Genomic DNA, 19,858 nt, shown 5'->3' with positions numbered 1-19,858 from the left:
AAAACTTGTAAATTGGGCATAAGAGGATTTGCAGGCAAGAGGCCCATATTGAAAGACATCTCATACCTCTCATTCCCTGGGTCAATAACCCCTTCAGTTTCATTCATCGGTGAGTGGTTAGTGGATCTAGAGCATAGGAATTCAGCACCAGAGATTGGGAGTCCAAAAAAGTAGGAAGTGGGAAGTCAAAGGTCAGAGGTTTATAATGTTGCTTCTTGGTTTGCCTTGTTTTTAAGTAGGAAGCCAAAAGTTGAACTCCCAAATGAGATGTATCAGGAATAGTGTTTCTTTTTATTTATTTATTTATTTATTTATTTGACAGAGAGAAATCACAAGTAGATGGAGAGGCAGGCAGAGAGAGAGAGAGAGCCCGATGCAGGACTCGATCCCAGGACTCTGAGATCATGACCTGAGCCAAAGGCAGCGGCTTAACCCACTGAGCCACCCAGGCTCCCCTCGGGAATAGTGTTTCTTAAGTAATTCCCAATGTCAGAACATGGACAAAGAAACAAATGAAGCCTAGAATGCACCAATCAGACTGAACAATGAACAGCACCTGGAAATAGGAATTCCCCACAGAGGAGAATAACCACATCACAAAAGAGCATACTTAGTAAAATTTATTTTTTTAAAAAAAGAAAACAATAATTTATGCTCTTGACAAAATAAAGGATCTTGTCAATATAAATGTTTCTTAGAAAACATATGAAAAGATAATATAATATATATATGAATAAATCAATATTAACCTTACAGAAAAAGCAATGATTCCATAAAAATGATAAGTGAGGATCTTTCTGGCCCTTACACCACAGTATTTTGGGAAGGTCCTATGATTCCTCCTTTTTTTCTTTTTCCATATAGATGTGCCCTCATTTTAAGAAACCCTGATGTACACACATCTAAATTTAGAAAGTTCATTGATTACCTTTAAATCAATAATTCTACTTATTTACGTATGTATGTATGTAATACACTCCAAGTGGGGCTGAAACTCATGATCCCAAGATCAGGAGTCATATGCTTTACCGACTGAGCCAGCCAGGTGCCCTGTACAATCAATAATTCTTTTAAAAAATCAACAAGAAAGTTTCTGTAAGGGATCCTTCAAATTAGAAAATTTTCCTACTGTGTTTAAAATGTAATTAATGAAATATATGTGTCCCCAACTTCTTTCGTTTATAGTTCTATTGCACAAAGCAAAGTATACCTGAAGTGAAGCAGTAACAGAGTTGGGCCTCAGACCTGACTGGAAAGAGTATGCTCTTACTTATAGCATGAGGAAATGTTTGGGGCACAAATTCTCTCAATCTTTTATTTCTCTCATCATGAGCTTTTTTTACTTTTCTTGTCTCTACCAGTTTCTGGTAAATTTTGCTCACCTAGTACTCTCAGGGGAAAAGGAGGAAGCAATACAGGAGGGGGCAGATTCCTGAATTAGTGAGTCACTCCAGCAGAGCAAAGTGAGAGGAGCTTCTGGGATTCGGTGTGTGTACATGGACATAGTTGGGGGGAAAGCAGGAGCAATTCTGAATCCTTGATCTGCTTTTGAGGCCCCTCTCCCAGTAGGGGCATCTGATTCCACTTTAGGAATAGCAACGCCCAGTCCAGCCCTCCCTGGATGGGACACATACTCAAGAGAATGGAGTTGGGCCTATTTGTCACACTCCTCCTGGCTCCCTTCCGCACAATGGTAGTGCAGCTCACAAAACTCCTGGATCCGGCTACAGGCCTCCAGCATCATCACTTTGGGGACCGTGATTACCACTCGGAAGAAATTCGGGTACTCGAAGCACTGCAGAGATAAGAGCCTGTTATTTTTGTAGCAATTGAATCTTGTACTAAACCTCCCTAAAATGATCAGGGTCCTAATCAGCAGAAAGCAGTGACGTCATTGACTCAGAGCTGTCGGTTTGCTCAGTTCCACCATGGAAGGTGAAATGAAATGAAATGGGGTAACTTATGTCAGGGGGTTTTAAAATGGACCCAGGAGGTTATTAAGAAGATGGACTTTAGGCACCTCTTCACTGGTGAATCCATGAACTTTTGAACTGGGCCAAACCACCAATCTTACAAGGACTCAGCCAGAATTCTTATGTACTCCTTCCTGCAACTTGCTGTATAAGAGTCTTTGCTCAGTGATAGCCTTAGTAACAAATTATATTCAGCCAAGATTAGTTTTCTGCCACCAATCAAAATTCTATAAACAATAAATATAAGCATTTCCTTTTGTCTTTAAAAACCCTTGACTTTTGTTCCGGGGGGATGGGGAGGGTTGGGAGTGGAAGTACACTATTTGGATTGCTGTCTAAATCTGTGCTCCCCGAATTCCAATTCTGAGACACCAAATAAATGTTTTTGTTTTATTTTAGTTCTGCTTCTTTTCTCAGTTGACACCATCATTGAGGTGCTAAGTCTATAACAGTTAATTCGTCTTGAAAGGAACTTGTGGGACAGGCTTGTCTCCCCTCACCTAAAATGTTCCACCACAACTTTTCTCCCCAGTACAGATGGGATAATGATGGGGGAGAAACACATCTTAAAATCGAGGCCATGAGACACATCAGTTTAAATCTTATCAAATGAGAATACACTTTGTTGGGGCAAAAAAAAAAAAAAAATCAGGTTAAAGACCAGCTCAGGGAGAGCTCCTGAGGCTCTAGAAACAGTTGAGAATGTCCTGAGGAGAGACACAAGCACTCACCGTTGCTGGGAGGCAGTGGACTGATTGCTCAGCAACTAACCGCTCCGTGAACTCCACATCATTCTCAAATTCTGGGAAATGTTCCATCTCAATTCCAACCTATACCAATAACAGGGAGAGGCAAATTTATCAGAAGGAGGGAAAACAGACCAACTCCCTATGCTAGAAATTAAGGTAGGGACTGCTCTACAAAGTATCTTGGAATGCCACTACTGAAAACTAAGAGTTCTAACACTTATGAGGTCATGGAATTTTTCATAGGGAAGAGAGAATTATATTTATATTAATATTTAAGTTTTTTGAAGAGTTCCTTCCTGGATGATGATAAATGAGAGCTGCAAACAGAATGCCAGTATTTCTCTAAAAAGCATTACAGGCCAGGCAATTCTTGATTGCATGGAACAATCCCACCTATTGCAAGATACTTAGTATCCCCAGTCCACAAAAATGCCAAGAGCATCTCCCCACAGCTGCCATAACGCATTCTGCAAACAAACAAAACTCCCATATATTCCCACACACTCCTAGGGAACCAGTACCATTCCTAGTTGAAAAGTACAATGGTGTGGAAAGCCTCTTATTTGTGTCTTTTCTTTTTCTTATTTCTATCTTCTGTCTTCCCTGTATCTACCCATAAAATGATTTTCTGAATCAAGGAATTAAGAAGTCATTTTAAAGGGTGTTTTGTTGTTGTTGTTGTTGTTTAACACTGAGGTTAAATCATGTTAGTGGGCAATTCAGAATAAGGAATTCCTAAACTGCCTGGCCCGGAAGCTCAGTTGGTTGTCTCTGTGAGTGCTGCAGACTGGCTTGTTTGCCCTATACCAACTACCCGCCACCCACATACTTACCATGAGGTACATGGCCCCGGAAGGGCGGACTGGCTGGAGTCCAGGGATGGCAGCCAATGCCCCATAGCAAAGATCAGCATTGGACTGTAACAGGAGGCAGGAAGATGTCAAGGGACAAAATTTAAGTGAAAGAAAACCAAGTCATTAAAAGTAGAACCCACACCGAAGGCAAGGAGTCTAAGTTTGCTCTCCTGGCATAAAGGGTCAACAAGAAAAAGTCTTATCCCCGGAAGCTTTCAACCAGGAGCTGAGTGAAGTACCAGAAATGAGAGAAATGTCAGGTGGCCGGTTACACTGATGCCACCTCCTGATTTGGAAGCCCCGTCATGGAACACTGCTCCAGAAATGAGGACCCATTATCCCTAATTCCTCTGGTGACTTTCCCTGCCTGCCAGAGTGGAAGGCCACGGGCTGCGCTTACCTTCAGGAGGCTCAGGGTGTTGTGGTAGAACTCCTGAGGGGTGCGATGCAGGATGCTTTTCAGAGCTCCCTGGACAATGGTGCAGGGTCCCAGGATCCGCTGACTCAGCTTCACCAGCCCATCTCGGATCTAAAGTGCCCCAGCAAACAGATTATTTAGCCTTCCTTAAGCATTCCAGCTTTGGGGATTCTTGTTCTGACCATTCTTTTTATCAGGCTTTACATCTCTGAAGAAGCGATGGTGCCTAGTGGCATTCTTGGATTAGACCGCTTGGGTTTTAGCCCAGCTCTGTCACATACCTCCTGTATGACTCTGGGCAAATGCTACAATGTCTTAGTGCCTCACTTTTCTCAGCCATAAAAGGTAGATGATACTAATCCTGACCTCATTGGGTTGCTGGGAGGATTAAATTAAAATGATGTATTTTGAACACTGGCACATCGTAAGCCTGCAAATAGCACCAGGGATCATTACCACTATTGTTTCCTTTTTTGCGGTCTGAAAACTAGAAGCTGATGGAACTTCTTCACAGAGCCAGGTACAGGAAAACTGAGTTTTGGAAAGGAATAACTAGTACTCTCTTTACCAGCATTTTTCCAGGCACTCAGAACTACGGGACCAAGGAGAAAGAAAAAAAAAAAAAAAAACCAAAACACTACAACAACAAAACAAATCACCTCCTAACCACTACGCGTGCAAAGTAAATATATACATATATACTAAATTAGAAGTACCATTTCACCAAATTTTTCTTACCTCGTTGCCAAAAATGTCTCTTCGGTCATGAATGAGGATCCAACCCAACCTCCAGCCAGGAACCAGCCAGCGCTTGGCCAGACCTCCACAGGACAGGATGGGCACGTTGCTGCTGAGGGTGGCCAGAGGCTCAAATGTGGAATCCGAAAACACCTGAGGAGAGTAGATGCTTGTTCAAGTTGTCTCCTGGCTTACTTTCCTCCAGATCCCATGTCTCCCAACCTCCCACCCTTTACTTTGTATAACTAGGGACGGGGCCTTGGATTCCTGGGCTCATCCTACCCAAAGCATGAATGGGAGCCCAAGAGGCTTCAAAGGAGACTGTCCCAAGATATTTAACCTGGTGTCTGGTCTGGATTAAAGGAAGCCTACAGTGAGGACACTGACCCCGGCCCAGGAATATGTATATGTATAACTCAATGAAGCTTGCTCTGGGGAATGAATGCCTGTTGGAATTAGAAATCTAAAAGTAAAATTGGGGCCCACAACTGTTTGTCTGAAATTCCTGGGCCCATATTTGTTGCAGAATGCAGAATTTTTTGGATTTTGGAGACGTTATGTAGCACATGTATCATATGTTACGTAACACCCCAAAGGCAGTCGGGAACACCACTCCTAATCAAGCAGATTAACATCTCTGTCCCTTTCCCTACATTTTTTATTTTTTTATTTTTTTTAAAAGATTTTATTTATTTATTTGACAGAGATCACAAGTAGGCAGAAAGGCAGGCAGGCAGAGACAGAGGAGGAAGCAGGCTCCCTGCCGAGCAGAGAGCCTGATGTGGGACTCGATCCCAGGACCCTGGGATCATGACCCGAGCTGAAGGCAGAGGCTTTAACCCACTGAGCTACCCAGGTGCCCCGACCTTTCCCTACATTTTTGACAAATATATAGATCTGTAAGTGAGATACATCAAAAATCTTCAAATATCTTTGTATCAGGTCAAGTCAGGTTTTTCCACCAGATGAATTTCAAAAATCTTCAGATTTTCAGCTTTTTGGACTTTGGAAAATTGGCTAAGGTGTCGTAGATCTATATGTATGCTTTTTTAAAGTGGGGGGAGGAGGAGTAGAGGGAGAGGGAAAGAGACCATCTCAAGCCGACTCCACACCCAATGTGGAGCCTGACAGAGGACTCCATCTCACAAAACTGAGATCACAACTTGAGCTAAAATCAAGAGTCAGATGCTTAACCGATGGAGCCACCCAGACACCCCAATCTATGTATACTTTTAAGAGTGCAGGGATACTGATTTGCTGTACTGAAATGATTAGCAATTATAGAATTACTTCTGGTTATTCTAGATGCTAAAGGTCCCATGAAATAATTTGGAATTGAGATTACTGTAGTGATATATCCTGCCCAAGACTTACCATGTCTCCATAGATCTCATCAGCTAAGATGGGTACACATTGCCTTGCAGCCACTGAAAAGAAGAGAAATGGGCTGAAATCATTTACTGTGAATTGCCTAAGCAATTAATATTCACCTGGACTTGTTTTATTTTGCATTCCATGTTTGTGTGTTTTGTTTTCCTCTTTAAGAACTATATACTCTTCTTATACTCTTCGAGGGTACAGAGCCTAAATTTTCCATTTAATCAACTGGATATTTCAAACTCTCTCTTCCACAGAGGGGAATGGTGCAGGGGCAAGTGTTGCCTTCTTCCCCTTGTAGACAAGTCCTACCTTTCCAGTGGCATGTTATTCACTGGGAAACCCCGTGGAGCTCCCCCTTTCCATCCCCCATTTCTCATTCCAGGAAACAGTTAAAGGATTCCATTCCCATATCTGCTCCTGTCAAATGAAGTCTGATGGACTTACCAGCCAGAATTTTCTGGAGATGACTTCTACTGAACACTGACCCACAGGGGTTTGATGGGTTGTTAACGATGAGACAAGCTGTCTTTTCATCAATCAAAGATTCCAGTTGTTTCAAGTCGATTTCCCAAGACTTCTCTGGCTAGGGAGGAAGAAAGGGTGAGACCAAGATGATTCTGAAAAATTCAGGGGTAACATTCACCTAACACTGTCTTCTAAATAAAATGTGTTTGTGGCCTCCACCACCCACTTCCAGATCTTTCTGTGCTAAGATAATTGTCATATATTATTACGACATAATAATTGAGCACTTGGGTCTAAAATTAAAAAGTTGTTTACCAATAAATTGTAGAGTTTGACCTCAATTCCCATCGATTCAGCCAAAGTCCTGTAGAGAGAGAAACCAGGTCTCGGAACTAGGATGTTTTGTCCTGGGTTGGCCAACACAGCTAAACAAAGTTCAATAGCCTGACTGCAGCCACTAGTCAGAATGACATCCTGAAAAGAAATAAAAGGCTCACTTTGTTAGGAGTTCCAACAGCAACAGAAGAAAAGAGATTATCCAATGGGTGAGTGGCAAGCAAGAATAAACTTACTTTTACAAGTTCTAAGTGAAGTAGTAAAGGACTATACTAAGCCAAAATTAAAAGAAATTAATGTTTATGTATATCTATATCTAAATGTTGAAAATGTTGACCACTTAAAAGACGTAAATTACTTGAGGGCACCTGGGTGGCTCTGTTATTTAAGCATCTGGCTCTTGATTTCAGCTCAGGTCATGATCTCAGGGTCATGGGATCCAGCCCCAAGTCAGGCTCCACACTCAGCAGAGAGTCTGCTTGAGATTATCTCTTTCCCTCTTACTCTGCCCTTCCCTGCTCTTTCTCTCTCTCTCTCTCTCTCAACTAAATAAATAAATCTTAAAAAAAAAAAAAAAAGGAAGTAAATGACTTTAAAAAGGACATAGCAGCTGTGACTCAGAGATTTCCATGAGAGATCATTTTGACCTTGGACTTTTTCACTTGGCTAGTTATTTTGACCAAAAATTTAAAGCCTGACTCTTCTCTGAAATATAGACTGAGGGCCCCTCTTATGTTAAGAAATATCAACCACACAGAATATACAATAGAGGGAGAGGGACATTTAAACTTGGCACAGCCATCAATTTGATATGCCATAGTACATTGATCTTCCCAAATGAGTGGACCTCAGGAGAAAGAGGGAAGTTACAAACTTAAGAAAAGATCCTATTGGTAAAATTTTTTTAAATGTTACTTATTTGGTGTTCATGAATTATTGTTTTTTAATGAACTTTTGTGAAGAATCAAATGTAGGGGGAACTCAGAGTCCTTTGAGGCTCCTTAAGACAGGAGACCACATAAGTTGTATTGTAATGACATCATCATCATATTGTAATGACATTAAATATAATCATGGATTAGGGGATGCCTGGGTGGCACAACCAGTTAAGCATCTGCCTTCGGCTCAGGTCACGATCTCAGGGTCCTGGGATCGAGCCCTGCATCAGGCTCCCTGCTCAGCAAGGAGTCTGCTTCTCCCTCTCCCTCTGCCTGCCATTCCCCCTATTTGTGCTTGCTCTCTCTCTCTCTCTCTCTCTCTCTCTGACAAATAAATAAAGAAAATATTTGAATATATATGTATATAACCATGGATTGGCAGCTTCACTATCTGAGAAGTCCTCAAATTGCCAAAGGGAAATTCTCCACACCTTCCCCCCGCCCCCAAACCCTGATTCCTTGTGGGACAGAAACAAGGAAGAAGATACATATTGCCCGATACTGCAGAACTGCTTCAGAGCTGATACAGGGTCTAAGACTTACCTTAGCTTCCAGGGGTGCCTCTGGCCGGTGGTAGTAAGAAGCAATCTCCTCCCGACTGGATAAGTAGCCTGAAAGTGTAGATTGGAGAAGCTGACCACTATGCCTGAGAGCCAAGAGGGCTTCCTGCGACCTTCTGCTCCTGCTTAGAGTACGTGCTATTCAGGTTAGCTCTCAGCCACCACAGAGAAAGGAGATTGACTTTATGTTTTACATTTTTATAATAAGCTGAAATGTATGGGGGCTCCTGGGTGGCTCAGTCAGTTAAGCATCTGCCTTCGTCTCAGGTCATGATCCCAAAGTCCTGGGACTGAGCACACATCAGGCTTCCTGCTCAGCAGGGAATCTGCTTCTCTCTCTCCCTCTGCCTCCTCCTGCTCTCTCTCTCTCTCTCTTTGTCTCAGTGTCTCTCTCTCTCTCTCTCAAATAAATAAATAAAATCGTAAGAAAAAAAAAAAGCTCAAATGTATGATTAATAACAAGGAGAACTCTCCAAACCATAAAATACTCTGCACCATCTTGGTTACTGTGATTATGTTTTATTTTTCATAAAAAAAAGAAAGCAGGATTCAGATTATTTCTATATCCCTTCCAGGCACTATATTTTTTGAAAAGTTACAGTCGATGCATTCAATACACTGGGTCCCTTTTAAGTTTTTTAGATCATATGATATACCTATTTGTGGTTTTGCACAATATTTTTCTTTTACATTTTATTCTTGAACAATATTTCCAAATGTTGGCTTACAAACATGAGGTAGAGTTACCATGATATAAATTATCTTTTACAAAATTGCTTTCCATAAAGATTCCACCTCCACTCAGAAAGTCCAGATACACTATTTCATAATGTTCCACTTAATAAAAATAAATGTTCTGAAGTTATACAAATCAGCACTTCCTTAAGTATTCATAAGGAAGAGCATTTTCTTATATATACATTATGATCTGTATTTCTTTTGGCAGGAAATGTTCATATCCTTTGAATATCTGTCACATGGAGAATTGGCTCTGGTTTTTCAGGTTGAATCAGTTCCCTAATATTTTGGGCATAAAAGTTATAAACTTGTTTTATAATCACATTTTAGTCTTTTTTTTTTTTTTTTAGATTTTATTTATTTATTTGACAGAGAGAGAGAGTGATCACAAGTAGGCAGAGAGGCAGGCAGAGAGAGGAGAAACAGGCTCCCTGCTGAGCAGAAAGCCCAACATAGGGCTCGAGCCAGGACCCTGAGATCATGACCTGAGCCAAAGGCAGGGGTTTAACTGACTGAGCCACCCAGGCTCCCCCTTTTTTAAATTTTTGTTGTATGAAACTTTAAAAAGCGTAAAAAACAAACCTAAAAGTTTTGTCCCTCAGACCTCTCTGAAGTATTTTTAAAATTCTATTTTAAGGGGCACCTGGGTGGCTCAGTGGGTTAAAGCCTCTGCCTTCAGCTCAGGTCATGATCCCAGGGTCCTGGGATCAAGCCCTGCATTGGGCTCTCTGCTCCACAAGGAGCCTGCTTCCCTCTCTCTCTGCCTGCCTCTCTGTCTACTTGTGATCTCTCTGTCAAATAAATAAATAAAATCTTTAAAAATAAATAAATAAAATAAAATAAAATTCTATTTTAGTGGGGCACGGGGTTGGCTCACTAGTCGGTTAAGCCTCTGCCTTCGGCTCAGGTCATGATCCCAGGGTCCTGGGACTGAGCCCCACTTCAGGCTCGCCGCTCAGCCCGGAGCCTGCATCTCTCTGTCCTTCCACCCGCTGCTCCCCTGCTTCTGCTCTCTTTCTGTCAAATTAATAAAAATAAAATCTTTTAAAAAATTCTATTTGAGCATGAAACTGGACTTGTATTCTGCATTAGAAATATGTAATTATGGCTTGGCTCTGTGACAACAAGGATGGATCTTAGAGGGTATTAGGTCGAGTGAAATAAGGCAGGCTGAGAGAGACAAATTCACTTACATGTCAAATCGAAAAAGCAAACAAATGAACGAACAAACAAACAAAAAAGCTAAATCAGACCTATAAATACAGAGAACGGACTGATGGCTGCCAGAGGGAGATGGGCTGGAGGATGGGGAAAAATGGACAAGGGGATCGAGTTATGAAATGCGTTAGTGATGAGGATAGAAGGCACAGCACAGGGAATACAGTCAATGATACTGTAATGCGGTATATGGAGACAGATGGTTGCTACGCTGTGGTGAGCACGGCATGACCTACAGGGACGTTGAATCACTATGTTGAACACCTGAAACTAGGGTAATACTGTATGTCAACTGTATTCAAACAAAAAGTAAAAATAATTTTAGAGAAGAATATGTTGCTAGGTGCACATAATAGAGAGATGGGCAACACTGAAATAAAGCCAAAGGATCACGGATTTTATTACAATGCTTGATGTGGAAATGTTTAATAGATGGAGACAGTTAAACATAAATAAGAATAGGAATGGTTAAAATGGGTGAAGAGGTCAACTGTATGGTGACGGACCGTAACCAGACTTGTGGTGGTGATCACTTTGTAGTATATAAATTTATTATATTATATTATATAGCTGTACATCTAAAACTTATATTTTAAAACCACCTACATAGGAATATTTCTTTCTGTCAGAAAGAACCTTCTCATCTTCAGGAGGAAAACCCCTTCTTTATATTCTAGTTTGTTTTTATCTCTTTCACCCGAGACGTTTAAAACAGCATTTAATGTGGTTAGAACTCAAGTTAAAATAATCGCCATATGTACGGAGAAGGGGACATAAAGCCAAGAAGCTATTTACATATGCATTAAGTAAATTAATTTAGGACCTGGAGGGTTCAGTAAGCAAGCAGCTGCAATGACACCCCAGGCCTTCCTATTAGAATTAGCAGTGATAGGATAGGAGTGCAATCTGAGGAAGAAGAAAGCTTAGAGGAGGGCTCCGCGTGCCAGAGGAAGCGAGGAAAGAAGCTGGACTCTGCTGGCTGTGTTTAAGCATTCTGAGATCGCGTTCCCCAAATCCGAACGACCACTGCATTTTAGCCTTTCCTTGGGAACTGTGCATCAAGGAAGCAAGGAGAACCGCTCGAAATTTATTCCTAATAGAAGGGCACTAAAGATTTGGAAGCCACTGGTTAGAGTCTCAGGAGAAGCTTACCAATGGAGGGGGCATAGCCGTTATATTTCCCCGAGTCCAGGGCATCTTTCATGGCTTGGGTAACTTCAGGGTCTGTAGGCAGGTTTCCAAACACAGTAGGGTCACCTTTTCATGGGAGAAAAGAAAGAGCCACCAAGATGTTACTTTTCCATGCCCAGTGCTCAGACTCTACCTCTATTCCCATCTTCTCCAACCAGCTGTAAGCAACAGTGATCGCCCCTCACCCAAGAGCCCCCAACTCACCAATCGACAGAGCAATCATGGTTTTGTCTGGATTTGGCTTCACCTTCATGCTGTCCACGATGGCCCGGATGGGATTGAAAGTTTTGTTGGACATGTCTGAAGGCTTCACAGACCATCTGGCCTTCCTGCTTTTCCTTTTTTCTGGTAAGGAGCTTCTCCCACCAATGTTGACATGCATATCCAGAACGGAGGGGAGGCTGCTGTTGCCGTTCATCTGAATCACATACGGGTCCATCATTCGTGGAGCCTATGGGAAAAAGGAGGTCCCTGTGACTCTAGCAACAGAGCACCATCCTGAGGGGCCATATTTGGGCTTACAAATCAGAGTGATTTCACTAAGCATCTCTTTTCAAACTGCCTTCTTTTGCCAAATTTCTCATGTTTTCTTGTGAATGAGGGGAATTTTAAGACCTGCTGAGATAGAAGACAAAGCAAGAACCCACTGTATAACATTAGCAAAGACCGTTCCATTGAATACTTATCTACTGTGAGATTTGCTGTGTGCAACCCTAATGCCTGTAAAATTTTAACAGCTCTCGGTGCAACTGAAAGGAAATGACATGAAAACTGTGAAACCATCAAAGATTATGTGTTGCCTCCTTTCCAAGCAAAGCCTATCCAAGAATCTCCCTAATGCTTCAACAGACCGTGTCTTGCCCTCTGCAGAGAAGAACCAGGAAAAACAATTCCACATGGTTAGAAATTTAGCATTAATCTTGTCATCAGTAAAAATAAAGTCCTGTCCCATAAGCATCTTACTGCCCTGTGGAAAAAGAAGTCAATACACCATAGAGGAAAAAAAAAGCTTACATCCCAGTTACCACCCCCAGATTAGCTGAGGCTTGAGATTTTACCTTCCAGCTAAAGGAGAAACAGCCTCTAAGGAGAGAAACCTGGAAGCTCTCTTAGTGTCCTTTCACAGGTTACAGTGACAACAGCCTCAGGTGCAGTTCTTGACTCCTGAAATAGTCTGCACATATGGGCGTTGGGCCCAGAACTTTTGTGCTATTGGTTAGGGTGCGATGGAGGTGGCCAGCCCTCCCGCCACTCCCCTCCTCATTTCTGAGGCTTCTCACCTCGAACCCTTCCCCCACCCCACCAGCAAATCAGGAGTTTGTCCTCACTTCACACATCTGGAATTCTCTGTGTTAACTCTTTCTGGACACTTTGTGAGACGTCTGAGAGGACTGTCAGAGGATCAGTTATGATTACAGTCGGCAATTTTTATTAAATCTCTTTTGATCCGAAACAACCCAGTAACAAGTTAACAGCACAGAAACGTGTAAGGTAAAAAGTGAGAGTCGTTCCTTGTACCCTGGTCTCTGTAAGCTCTATTCTTGCTTCCAGGGGTAGGGAGTGGTCATGATTTGGCCATTTCTATCATTCACCAAGATGGATTCATAGGTAGGTATGCAGAGGACAAAATACATAGATACAAGATAGATACACAGATACATAATTTCAGAGGTTTTCAAAACACTGAAGGGATCAGGTTTACAATTTGTTCTGCAGCCTGTTTCTTTACTTCCTACATCTTGTCTTCCTTTCCTGGTCCAGGAGGTTCTACTTCAAGTCACAACAAACTGTGCAGTTGAAGCGAAATAAGTCCCACTCAACAAATAGCTTAAACCACAGAAGGGTTCAAGGCAATTAAAACCTGAGCAATGTCATCTTGTCCTCTGAATTCTCCCTCATGTACTGGTTAAGGAGTAACTGGAAGAAAAAGATGTCAGTTGAGGTCTAAACAAAACAACTTCCCTAAGCACACACGGCGGAAATCTCAGCATTCTGGCAAGCCTATGGAAAATACTGTCCATTCAAGGGTTAAGAGAAGCCTGGGGACTCCATGGCTCGGCTCCTATCTGTTTATTTATTGGAAGACAAAGAGTTGTTACATAAGTTCTTTCTTCTCCATTTACTTTTGGGTGATTCCAGTCTCCAGGGGAGTTGAATAACCTTTTATTTTTCTGGACCTTTCTTCTCTTAGTGCTTTGAAGAACTTATCTAACACATTCCCTTCCCCAAACCAAAGAAGCAAGCATTCACTACCTCATCTTACCAGGGGAGCAGCAGAAGCATAAAGCAAGGACAGGAAGCCTGCCAGGTCAAAGAGAATTTTAGTTCTAAAACTGGAAGCCAGGCACCCTGAGCTAGAGACCTATTGCTGCTCTGTTTCAAAAATGCAAACACACAGCCTGTTCTTGCGACATCCAAAGACACAGGGAAGGAAAGACCTGTCAGTTCTGTTATTTGGCACCCTATAGCAAAAAGCAAAGCCTACTTTGTTTTACTAAATGGTGGTTAAATATGGCACAGATAGATGTATACTTCACAGGATGGACAAGGGTTCGACTTCGCATACTTGCCAACACAATGAGAATATAGCATTGTTCCCAAAGCACACAGATTTTGTCAAGGGAGAAGACCTTTCTCTCCTAAATGCTTTTATTCCTCAACCACCTCTATTTGAAATACATACATGAGGATCAGAGAACATAAGAAAAAATTAAAAGCATTTAAAATCCCATCACCAGTCCTAACACATTAGTCTTATTCCTCCCCCCCAGAGTTGGGAATTATGTTCTATATCTTTTTTTTTTTTTTTTAACTGAGATAAAATTTGGGTAACAAAACATTCACTGGTATCTTCATTTCAGAGTTTAAGATTCAGTGATTTCTGGTACACATTGTACATCACCACCATCTAACTCCAGAACATTCTCTTTTACTCTTACTTTTTCAGTAGTTAAAACCCTCATATAGTAAATTCAAATAGAGATGTTTATAAACTAATCCCTGAACACCTTTCCCCACAACCCCACTCCATAAAGATGGCTTCTTTAGTCATTTCTTGCATATCTTTAGTGTTTTCTGTTTTTTTTTTAATTTTCTTTCTTTTTTTTTTTTTTAATAATTGAGAAAGAGAGAGGGTGAGAGAGACAGTGAGCACAGCTGGGAGGAATGACAGAGGGAGAGGGAGAAGCAGGCTCCCTGCTGAGCAAGGAGCACCACATGGGGCTTGATCCTCGGACGCTGAGATCTTGACCTGAGCTAAAGGCAGATGCTTACCCCACTGAGCCACAAGCCACCCGTGTTTTTGGATTCTTTTTTTTTTTTTTTTTAAAGATTTTATTTATTTATTTGACAGAGAGAGATTACAGGTAGGTAGAGAGGCTGGCAGAGAGAGAGAGAGAGAGAGAGAAGCAGGCTCCCCGCCGAGCAGAGAGCCCGATGTGGGACTCGATCCCAGGACCCCGAGATCATGACCTGAGCCGAAGGCAGCGGCTTAAACCACTGAGCCACCCAGGCGCCCCATGTTTTTGGTTTCTATACAATACTTATGTAGCTGGTTTTAAAGTTGTTTGAAAATCTGGATACTACATATTTGTTCTGCAGCTGCTCTGTCCCTTATTGCAGCCACTAGTCAAAAGCAGCTACTGAGTACTTAAAAAGTGGTGTTGGTATAAAATACACATCAGGTTTTGAAGACTTATATAAAAATAATGCAAAATAATTCATCAATAATTTTATATTGATTACATGCTTAAATATTTTGGATACATTGGGTCAAATAAAGTACACTATTAAAATTAATTTCAAGTTGCGCAGCGGAAGTGTGCTGGGTCCATAAAATGAATTTCACCTACTTCTTTTTACATTTTAAAGTACTTCTACTAGAAAATTTGAAATTACTATGTGGTTTGCATTGTGTCTATTGAATAAGGCTGTTCTTTTTTTTCATAAATCATTAAATTTTTTAAAGTTTTATTTATCTTTTTAAATTCAACTAGCCAAGATACAGTACATATCATTAGTTTTTGATATAATGTTCAATGATTCATTAGTTGAATAATGCTGTTCTATAGCTTGCCTTTTAAAAAATCTTAACAGGTTGTCTTGACATCCTTTCCATTTTCATACATGGAGATCAATTTCATTCCTTTTAATGGCTATATAGTATTCATTTAATCATTCTACTCTTGTTGACATGGGACAGATTCTCATTTTTTTCTCTTAAAATAAAGCATATTAAACACACTCATTAATAATGATTGAGAAGTTTTGTAAGTATCCTATAATGTGTGGGATAGTTTCCTAGAGGCAGAATCACATTTTGAATACTGATAGACCTGCCAAACTGATCAGCTGATAGGCTACAGAAAGAAGAGACAATATAGATATGGTATCTTGACAACCTGCCACTCAATAATTAGACTCTCAATGATCTCAGCTACACATGAGACTCGGGTTCAACTCCCCCTCCCACACAACCACACAGTCTATGGGCTTGGTGTTCGGTCCTCACCAGGAAGTTAACACAGGAGCTCCAGATTACTCAGATAATCAATTCTGGGGTAGCAGCAGTATCAACCCACCTATGTCTCTGGTGTTCCATTCCTTCTCATTGTTTGGCCTCTGGGGTATTCCCTTTTTGTATCTTTGGAGCTCAGTCAGACATTTTGTTATATATTTTAAAAAATATTTTATTTTATTTGAGAGAGAGACAGTGAGAAAGAGTGTGATCAAGGAGAAGGTCAGAGGGAGAAGCAGACTCCCTGTGGAGCTGGGAGCCCAGTGCAGAACTCGATCCCAGGACTCCAGGATCATGATCTGAGCTGAAGGCAGTTGCTTAACCAACTGAGCCACCCAGGTGCTTTTTTGTTATATTTTATCCAACATTTCTAGATATATATTTTTAGATTAAACTATAGTTGATACATAATGTTACTTTAGTTTCAGTATACAGCATGGTGATAGGACAATTATACATGTTATGTTGTGCCCATCACAAGTGTAGCTACCATCTGTCACCGTAGGACACTATTACAGTATCATTGATGGTATGTACCCTATGCTGTACCTTCATTCTCATGACCTACTCATTTTATAACTAGAAGTCTGTACCTCCCACTCCCCTTCACTCATTCTGCCCATCTTCTAATTCTCTTCTCCTCCTTCTTCAACCATCAGTTTGTTCTCTAGTTACAGGGCTGATTCTGCTTTTTTTTTTTGTTTGTCCATTCATTTGGTTTTTAGATTCCACATTTAAGTGAAATCATATGGCATTTTTCTTTCTCAAGGTGACTTGTTTCATAAACATAATACCCTCTAGGTCTACCGATGTTGTCCCAGATGTTAAGATCTCATTTTTTATGGCTAAGTAATATTCCACTGTGTATGTGTGTTGTATATGTGTATCAAACCTTCTTTAACCATTTATCTATCAATGGACTTGGGTGGCTACTATATCTTGGCTATTATAAATAATGATGTAATAAACATAGGATAGGGGTGCATATATTTTTTTGAATTAGTGTTTTGGTTTTGGTTTTCTTTGCATAAATACCCAGTAGTGGAATTACTGGATATTTCTATCTTCAATTTTTTGAGAAAATTCCATACTGTTTTCCACAGTGGCTGCCCCAATTTGCATTTCCACCAACAGTATATGAGGGCTCCTTTCTCTTTACATCCTCACCAACACTTGTAATTTCTTGCTTTTTTTTTTTTATACTAGCCATTCCAGCAACTGTAAGGTAATATCTCAATGTAGTTCTTTGATTTGCATTTCCCTTATTAATGATGTTATGCATCTTTTCATGTGTCTGTTGGCCATCTGCAGGTCTCTTTGGGAAAATATCTATTCAGGTCATCTGCCCATTCTTTAATCAGATGATTTGAGAGTTCTTTTGGTATTGAGTTGTATAAGTTCTTTATATATTGTATATCAACCCCTTATCATATATATCATTTGAAAATATCTTCTCTCGTTGAGTAAGTTGCCTTTTCATTTTGTAGATAGTTTCCATCACTGTGCACAAGCTTTTTATTTCAGTGTAGCCCCAATAGTTTATTTTTGCTTTTGTTTCCCTTGCCTGAGGAGACATGTCTAGAAAAATGTTTCTATTGCTGATGTTAAAGAGATTATTGCCTATGTTTTCTTCCAGGAGTTTTATGGCTTCAGGTGTCACATTTAGGTCTTTAATCCATTTTTAGTTATTTTTGTGTATGATGTACGAAGGTGGTCCAATTTCATTCTTTTACATGTAGATGTCCAGTATTCTCAAAATGATTTATTAAAGAGGCTGTCTTACCCCATTGTATATTCTTGTCTCCTTTGTCATAGATTAACCATATAAATGTAGGTTATTTCTGGGCTCTCTACTCTGTTCTCCTGATCCATGTGTCTGTTTCTGTGCCAGTACCATACTGTTTTGATTATTAAAGCTTTGTAGTATCTTGGAATCCAGGATAGTGACACTTCTGCTTTTGTTCTTCTTTCTCAAGATTGCTTTGGCTATTTGGGGTCTTCTGTGTTTCCATACAGGTTTTAGAATAATTTCTTCTAGTTCCATGAAAAATACAACTGATGTTTTCATAGGGATTTCAATGAATCTGTAGATTGCTTTGGGTAGTATGGATATTTTAACAATACGAATTCTTCTTATCCATGAGCATGGTATGTCTTTCCATTTGTTTGGATCATCTCAGTTTCTTTCAAAAATGTTTTGTAGTTTCCAGAGTACAGGTCTTTCATGTCCTTGGTTAAGTTTATCCTAAGTATTTTATTCTTTTGGTACAATTGTAAATGAAATTATTTTCTGAATTTCTCTTTCAGCTATTTCATTATTAGGGTATAGAAATGCAAAAGATAGCTGAATATTTTGCATCTTGCAACTTTACTCAGCTTATTACTTCTAATAGCTGTGTGTGTGTGTGTGTGTGTGTGTGTGTGAGAGAGAGAGAGAGAGAGAGATCTTAGAGTTTTCTATGTATAATATGTCGTCTGCAAATAAGGATGTTGTAACTTCTTCCTTACCCATTTGAATGCTTTTTATTTATTTTTCTTGTCTGATTGCTGTGGCTAGGACTTTCAGTAATAAGTTGAATTAAAGCAGTGAGAGTGGACATCCTTGTTTTGTTTCTGAGCTAAGAGCAAAATCTGTTTTTCACTTCTGAGTATATTAGCTGTGGGTTTGTCATATATTGCCTTTATTAAGTTGAGGTATGTTTCCTCTAAGCTCACTTTCTTGGAAGTTTTAATCATGAATGAATGTTTAATTTTGTCAAATGCTTTTTCTGCATTTATTGAGATGATCATATGATTTTTATCTCTCATTTTGTTAATGTGGTGTATCACATTGTTTTCTGGATATTGAGCCCTCCTCTCATCTCCAAAATAAGTCATACTGAATGGTCCTTTTAATGTATTGTTGAATATAATTTACCAGTATTTTGTTGAGGATTTTTGCATCTATGGTCATCAGGAATATTGTCTTACAATTTTTTTTTTTTTTTTTTTTTGGTTTGGGCTTTTTTTTTTTCCAGTGTCTTTGTCTGGTTTTGGTATCAGGGTAATGCTGGTCTAATAGAATATATTTGGAAGCTTTCCTTCCTATTTGTTTTCTTTAAGGTTTGGTAGAATTCAAATGTGAATCCATCTCGTCCAGGACTTTTGTTTGTTAGGAGTTTTCTGATCACCAATTCCATTTCATTATTAGTAACTGATCTGTTTTTCTGATTCAGTTTTGGAAGGTTGTATACTTCTTGTTATTTTTTCATTCTTATAGGTAATTTATGATCCAATCTGTTGGCATATGGTTTTTCATAGTAGTCTCCTATAATCCTTTGCATTTATGTGGTGTCAACTATTCTCCTCTTTCTTTTTTTTTAATTTATTTTTATCTTTTTATTAACATATAATGTATTATTTGTTTCTGGGGTACAGTTCTGCGATTCATGAGTCTTACACAATTCACAGAAAAATATGGAACACTTCATGAATTTCAATGTCATCCTTGCACAGGGCCCATGCTAATCTCTGTATCATTCCAGTTTTAGTATAAGTGCTGCCAAAGAGAACACTATTCTCTTTCATCTATTATTTTATTTATTTGAGTCCTCTTTCATTTTTCTTTGATGGGTCTGGCTAAAGGTTTATCAATTTTGTTTATCTTTTCAAAGAATCAGCTCTTGGTTTCATTCATTTTTTCTTTTTTTTAATCTTTCTCCACTTTATTGTAATTTTAAAATTTCTTTTCAGCATAACAGTATTCATTGTTTTTGCACCACACCCAGTGCTCCATGCAATACGT

The 19,858-nt window shown here is 39.9% G+C and overlaps 1 protein-coding gene and 1 non-coding gene across 2 annotated transcripts; both read right to left on the bottom strand.

Moving 5' to 3' along the window:
• Positions 1–605: 605 nt before the first annotated feature.
• Positions 606–12,720, bottom strand: TAT (tyrosine aminotransferase). The gene is made up of 12 exons (XM_004763447.2): positions 12,617–12,720; positions 11,763–12,009; positions 11,520–11,624; positions 8,395–8,462; positions 6,893–7,051; positions 6,557–6,695; positions 6,107–6,159; positions 4,733–4,885; positions 3,977–4,105; positions 3,556–3,639; positions 2,705–2,803; positions 606–1,795 (listed from the first exon to the last, which is right to left on the bottom strand). The coding sequence occupies exons 2-12, from the start codon at positions 11,998–12,000 to the stop codon at positions 1,655–1,657; spliced, it is 1,368 nt and encodes a 455-aa protein (XP_004763504.1). The 5' UTR covers positions 12,001–12,009; positions 12,617–12,720; the 3' UTR covers positions 606–1,654.
• Positions 12,721–19,524: 6,804 nt separating this feature from the next.
• LOC123391080 lies at positions 19,525–19,628 on the bottom strand. The gene has a single exon (XR_006605707.1). It is a non-coding gene; the product is annotated as a U6 spliceosomal RNA (small nuclear RNA).
• Between the last annotated feature and the right edge of the window lie 230 nt (positions 19,629–19,858).

This window comes from Mustela putorius, unplaced genomic scaffold (assembly GCF_011764305.1).
Source record: "Mustela putorius furo isolate JIRA1106 unplaced genomic scaffold, ASM1176430v1.1 tig00000174_pilon_pilon_pilon, whole genome shotgun sequence".
NCBI lineage: Eukaryota > Metazoa > Chordata > Mammalia > Carnivora > Mustelidae > Mustela > Mustela putorius.
This window is presented reverse-complemented; position numbering and strand designations above follow the sequence as displayed.